The sequence below is a fragment of the Amblyraja radiata genome, unplaced genomic scaffold (genome assembly GCF_010909765.2).
Source record: "Amblyraja radiata isolate CabotCenter1 unplaced genomic scaffold, sAmbRad1.1.pri scaffold_525_ctg1, whole genome shotgun sequence".
Lineage (NCBI taxonomy): Eukaryota > Metazoa > Chordata > Chondrichthyes > Rajiformes > Rajidae > Amblyraja > Amblyraja radiata.
In genome coordinates, this window is record NW_022630591.1 from 24,148 (window position 1) to 30,764 (window position 6,617).

Consider the following 6,617-nt stretch of genomic DNA (forward strand, 5'->3'; position numbering starts at 1 on the left):
GAGGAAGAGACCGTGTTCCACATTTATATGGAGTGTGAGAGGCTACTGCCCCTGTATCAATATCTGAAGGGGTTGTTGCTAAAGTTCTGGTTACATTTTAGTCCTACGATTCTTGTGTTTGGACACAAGGTAGGTTGTGGGGAGAGCCAAGTGGGAGGGTGGGACCTACCTGTCGGTCTACTCCTGGGCCTGGCCAAGATGGCCATACGCGGGTCCAGGCAGCAGGCGATGGATGGTCAGGCAAGGGTCGGCTGCTTGCCCCTCTTTCGGGCCTACGTCCGTGCACGTGTGTCCCTGGAGAGGGAACATGCGGTGTTCACGGGGACTTTGGAGGTATTCCGTGGGCGCTGGTCACCGCGAGGGGTTGAGAGTATTGTGAATAATGATTGTAATGTTGTAATATAATGACACTTGGTATAATGTAATTTCGCTTTGTGTATGACGTGATCTGTTGTATTATTTGATGTGTTGAATAAAGTCTTGGAAATAAAAAAAAAAAAAAAAAAAAAAAAGAGAGAGATAGACAGAGAGAGAGTCAGGGACAGAGACAGACAGAGGGAGAGAGAGAGGCAGAGTAGGAGAGATACAGAGAGAGAGTCAGACAGAGACACTCAGAGAGAGAGAGACAGTGAGAGAGAGACCAAGAGAGAGAGAGAGAGAGAGAGAGAGAGGGGGGGGGGGGAGACAGTGAGAGAGAGTGAGATAGAGAGAGGTCAGAGAGAGAGACATTTAGAGGCACAGAGAGAGAGAAAGAGAGAGGGGGAGGGGTGAAGAAGGTGGCTGGGTGAAGAGGGGTGAGAGGCTGGAGGTGGATAGGGGATGAAGGGAGTAGTGGGGAAAGCAGGGATTGAAGGGAGGGGGAGGGATTCAAGGGGGAGTGGGTTTGGTGCTGAGGGGGATGAATGGGGGGCAGGGAACTGGGGGGGGGAGAGAGAGGTTAAATGATCCATGAAAGGGGTAGGGAGCCAGGTGGGGGTGGGTTCACATTGTTTGGGGGTGGGGAGGAGGGAGCAAAGGGGGGTAAGGAGCAGGATGCGGCGACAGGGGTGAGGGGCAGGGAGCCACAGAGAGGAGGTCACATTGTTTGGGCATGGGGAGGGTGTTGCAGTTTAGGAAGTCAAACCAGGGCAGGATCTTTACTGTGAATGGCGGGGAGCTGGGGGAATGTGTGGAGCCGAGGGATCTAGGAGTTGGGCCGAAGGGCCTCTTTCCAACGCTGTATCACTCTATGAATCTATGACAAAGTGCTGGAGTAACTCAACGGGTCAGGCAGCATCTGTGGAGAGAATGAATGGGTGACATTTTGGGTCGAGACCCTTCTTTGGTTTAGTTTAGTTTAGAGATACAGCGCGGAAACAGATCTTTTGGCCCGCAGAATCCGCGCCGACCAGCGATTCTATCACTAGCACTATCCTACGCACATTAGGGACAATTTAACAATATTGCGGAGGCCAACCGATCTACAACCGTAAACGTCTTTGAAATGTTGGAGAAAACCGGAGCAGCCGGAGTAAAAACCATCACAGGTCAAGGGGAGAACGTACAAACTCCACATGGACAGCACCCGTAGTCAGGATGGAGCCCGGGTATCTGGCGGTGAGGCAGCAGCTGTCCCGCTGCGCCACTGTGCCGCACAGAATTGTATTAGTGATAAATAATGCATCCCAGAGTACTTAAGGAAGTAGCCCCAGAAATAGTGGATGCATTAGTGATGATTTTTCAAAACTCTTTAGATTCTGGAGTAGTTCCTGAGGATTGGAGGGATGCTAATGTAACCCCATTTTTAAAAAAGGGAAGGAGAGAGAAAACGGGGAATTACAGACCAGTTAGTCTAACATCAGTAGTGGGGAAAATGCTAGAGTCAGTTATTAAAGATGGGATAGCAGCACATTTAGAAAGTGGTGAAATCATTGGACAAAGTCAGCATGAATTTATGAAAGGTAAATCATGTCTGACGAATCTTATAGAATTTTTTTCGAGGATGTAACTTGTAGAGTGGATAAGGGAGAACCAGTGGATGTGTTATATCTGGACATTCAGAAGGGTTTCGACAAGGTCCCACATAAGAGATTTCGATGCAAACGTAAAGCACACGGTATTGGGGGTTCAGTATTGATGTGGATAGAGAACTGGCTGGCAGACAGGAAGCAAAGAGTAGGAGTAAACGGGACCTTTTATGAATGGCAGGCAGTGACTAGTGGCGTACAGCAAGGCTCAGTGCTGGGACCCCAGCTATTTACAATATATATTACTGATTTGGACGAGGGAATTGAATGCAAAATCTCCAAGTTTGCGGATGACACGAAGCTGGGGGGCAGTGTTAGCTGTGAGGAGGATGCTGGGAGGCTGCAAGTTGACTTGGATAGTTTGAGTGAGTGGGAAAATGCATGGCAGATGCAGTATAATGTGGATAAAGGTGAGGTTATCCACTTTGGTGGCAAGAACAGGAAAGTAGACTATTATCTGAATGGTGGCCGTTTAGGAAAAGGGGAGATGCAATGAGACCTGGGTGTCATGGTACACCAGTCATTGAAAGTAGGCATGCAGGTGCAGCAGGCAGTGAAGAAGGCGAATGGTATGTTAGCATTCATAGCAAAGGGATTTGAGTATAGGAGCAGGGAGGTTCTACTGCAGTTGTGCAGGGCCTTGGTGAGACCACACCTGAAGTATTGCGTACAGTTTTGGTCTCCTAATCTGAGGAAGAACATTCTTGCCACGGAGGGAGTGCAGAGAAGGTTCACCAGACTGATTGCTGGGATGGCAGGACTTTCATATGAAGAAAGACTGGATAGACTCGGCTTGTACTCGCTAGAATTTAGAAGATTGAGGGGTGATCTTATAGAAACTTACAAAATTCTTAAGGGTTTCGACAGGCTAGATGCAGGAAGATTGTTCCTGATGTTGGGGAAGTCCAGAACAAGGGGTCACAGTTTAAGGATAAGTGGGAAGACTTTTAGGGCCGTGATGAGAACGTTTTTTTTCACACAGAGAGTGGTGAATCTGTGGAATTCACTGCCACAGAAAGTAGTTGAGGCCAGGTCACTGGCTATATTTAAGAGGGAATTGGATGTGGCCCTTGTGGCTAAAGGGATCAGGGGGTATGGAGAGAAGGGAGGTACAGGATATGGAGTTGGATGATCAGCCATGATCATATTGAATGGCGTTGCAGGCTCGAATGGCCGAATGGCCTACTCCTGCACCCATTTTCTATGTTTCTTTATAACGGTTTCCTCCGCCATAAACGCACTCAATATGTGCTAGTAATGTCCTGTTTGCCCTGTGTTCCCCTCCTGCAGGGTTTAGGAGCCGTTGCTGTGGACGGAGAGTCGGGGACGTGAGCGGCCATTGAGGGCGGCCAGGGTGCCAGTGGGCTCCCCCATCTGCTCGGTGTGCGGGCTGAGCTTCGATGGAGGACCAACAAGTTAAATTGACATTTGTGGCAAGGCGTGGCGGTGCCTGAGCGAGCTGGAGGCCCATCGGCTGGTGCACACGGGAGAACGTCCCTTCAACTGCAGCAAGAGCTTCACTCACTACAAGTACTTGCAGGGGCACAACAGCATGCACTCCAGCGAGAGGCCCTTCACCCGCTCCAACTGCAGCAAGAGCTTCACTCACTACAAGTACTTGCAGGGGCACAACAGCATGCACTCCAGCGAGAGACCCTTCACCTGCTCCAACTGCAGCATGAGCTTCAAGACGGCGAATCACCTGAAGATACACCGGCAGGTGCACACGGGCGAGAAGCCCTATGGCTGCTCCACCTGCGACATGAGCTTTGTCCAGTTGTCGGGGCTAAGGCAGCACCTGCTGGTGCACAGCAGTGAGCGGCCCTTCACCTGCTCCGACTGCGGCAAAGGCTTCAAGTCGTCCAATCACCTGAAGAGGCACAGGCGCCTGCACGCCAGCGAGCGCCCCTACACCTGCAGCGACTGCGGCAAAGATTTCACCCAGTCCAAAGACCTGCTGTCCCACCGGCGCCTCCACACCGGCGAGCGCCCCTATCACTGCGACCAATGCGGCAAGCGCTTCACCCACTCCAGCACCCTGCTGGAGCACCAGCGCACCCACACTGGGGAGCGGCCCTACACCTGCGCCCAGTGCGGCAAGGGCTTCATCCAGTCCTCTCACCTGCTGGAGCACCAGCGCACCCACACTGGGGAGCGCCCCTACACCTGCACCCAGTGCGGCAAGGGCTTCACCCACTCCAGTCACCTGCTGGAGCATCAACACACCCATACCGGCGAGCGCCCCTACACCTGCGCCCAGTGCGGCAAGAGCTTCACCCACTCAAACACCCTGCTGTCCCACAAGCGCACCCACACCGGGGAGCGACCCTACACCTGCACCCAGTGCGACAAGCGATTCACCCAGTCCAGTCACCTGCTGGAGCACCAGCGCACCCACACAAAGGAGCGCCCCTACGCCTGTGCCCAGTGCGGCAAGAGCTTCACCCACTCAAGCACCCTGCTGTCCCACCAGCGCACCCACACCGGGGAGCGCCCCTACACCTGCGCCCAGTGCGGCAAGAGCTTCACCCACTCAAACACCCTGCTGTCCCACAAGCGCACCCACACCGGGGAGCGACCCTACACCTGCGCCCAGTGCGGCAAGAGCTTCACCCACTCAAACACCCTGCTGTAGCACCAGCGCACCCACACCGGGGAGCGACCCTACACCTGCACCCAGTGCGACAAGCGCTTCACCCAGTCCAGTCACCTGCTGGAGCACCAGCGCACCCACACCAAGGAGCGCCCCTACGCCTGTGCCCAGTGCGGCAAGAGCTTCACCCACTCAAGCACCCTGCTGTCCCACCAGCGCACCCACACCGGGGAGCGCCCCTACATCTGCACCCAGTGCGGCAAGAGCTTCACCCACTCCAGCACCCTGCTGGAGCACCAGCGCACCCACACTGGGGAGCGGCCCTACACCTGCGCCCAGTGCGGCAAGGGCTTCATCCACTCCTCTCACCTGCTGGAGCACCAGCGCACCCACACTGGGGAGCGCCCCTACACCTGCACCCAGTGCGGCAAGGGCTTCACCCACTCCAGTCACCTGCTGGAGCATCAACACACCCACACCGGCGAGCGCCCCTACACCTGCGCCCAGTGCGGCAAGAGCTTCACCCACTCAAACACCCTGCTGTCCCACAAGCGCACCCACACCGGGGAGCGACCCTACACCTGCACCCAGTGCGACAAGCGCTTCACCCAGTCCAGTCACCTGCTGGAGCACCAGCGCACCCACACCAAGGAGCGCCCCGTACGCCTGTGCCCAGTGCGGCAAGAGCTTCACCCACTCAAGCACCCTGCTGTCCCACCAGCGCACCCACACCGGGGAGCGCCCCTACACCTGCGCCCAGTGCGGCAAGAGCTTCACCCACTCAAACACCCTGCTGTCGCACAAGCGCACCCACACCGGGGAGCGACCCTACACCTGCACTCAGTGCGACAAGCGCTTCACCCAGTCCAGTCACCTGCTGGAGCACCAGCGCACCCACACCAAGGAGCGCCCCTACACCTGCGTCCAGTGCGGCAAGGGCTTCACCAGCTCCTCCAAGCTGCTGTCCCACCAGCGGGTGCACTCCGGCGACCGTCCCGTTCCCAGCCCGGTGTGTGGAGAGCGCTTTGCCATGGCCTCCCATGCCCTGTCTCACCAGCGCGTGCACACCAGTGGCCAGCCCTACGACTGCCCGTACTGTGGTGAGTCGTTTGACAGCTTGCGGGGGTTGCGGCAACACCGGCGGACCCACGCAGGCGAGCAGCTGATCCCACTGTGACAAGAGAGCATGGGGGCTGTGGGAGAACCAGCGGATACACACCGGAGAGAGACCCTTTGTGTGCGCTGAGTGTGGCAAGGGTTTCACCCACATGTCCAGCCTGTGGCAGCACTGGCGTTCCACAGCGGTGAGCGTCCCTTCCCCTGCCCGTCCTGTGGTAAGGGCTTCACCTGCCTTGACCACCTGCTGGAGCAACGACAAGTCCACACCGGCCAGTGCCCCTTCACCTGCCCGCTCTGTGGCAAGGCTTTTGCCCGCTCCTCCAGCCTGCTGGCACAATGCCACATGGATAGATAGGCGCTGTTTAAGTAGACACAAAATGTTGGAAGGAATGGGTAACGTTTCTGGGTCGAGACCCATCTTCAGTGTCGACCTGAAACGTCACCCATTCCTTGTCTCCAGAGATGCTGCCTGTCCCGTCGTCTCCGTGCATTCCATTCTCTAGGCCCCCATCCTCTCATCTTCATCATGGATGTCCAGTCACTCTACACCTCCATCTCCCACCAGGATGGTCTCAAAGGCCTCCGGTTCTTCCTCGACCGGAGAAGCAACCTATACCCGTCCACTGGAACTCTCCTCCGCTTAGCGGACCTGGTCCTTACCCTCAATACACAAGGGGGCGCTCCTCTGTGTGCAGCCATGTCAGCAGCACGTCAGTTTTTCCAGCTTTTTTTTATTTTTTAGTATGTTTTAAAGTGTGTATTTTGTGTTTCTTCGTGTGTTTTGTGTGGGGGGTGGTGTGGGGGGGTAAGGGGGAAACCGCTTTGGTCGCCTCCCATGGAGAAGCGACTTTTTCCAGGTCGCCTCCCCCGTGGCCTAACATCAAGGATCGACGCGGCCT

General features: G+C 55.6%; 1 protein-coding gene across 1 annotated transcript; it reads left to right on the top strand.

Annotated features, from left to right (window-relative positions):
* Window positions 1-3,372: 3,372 nt before the first annotated feature.
* On the top strand, window positions 3,373-5,587 carry LOC116970096 (zinc finger protein 883-like; the record flags this gene model as incomplete). Its single annotated transcript, XM_033016824.1, is given in 2 exon segments — window positions 3,373-5,168; window positions 5,254-5,587. Coding segments are annotated over 2 exon segments (1,944 nt in total), but the record flags the coding sequence as incomplete, so codon positions are not given.
* Between the last annotated feature and the right edge of the window lie 1,030 nt (window positions 5,588-6,617).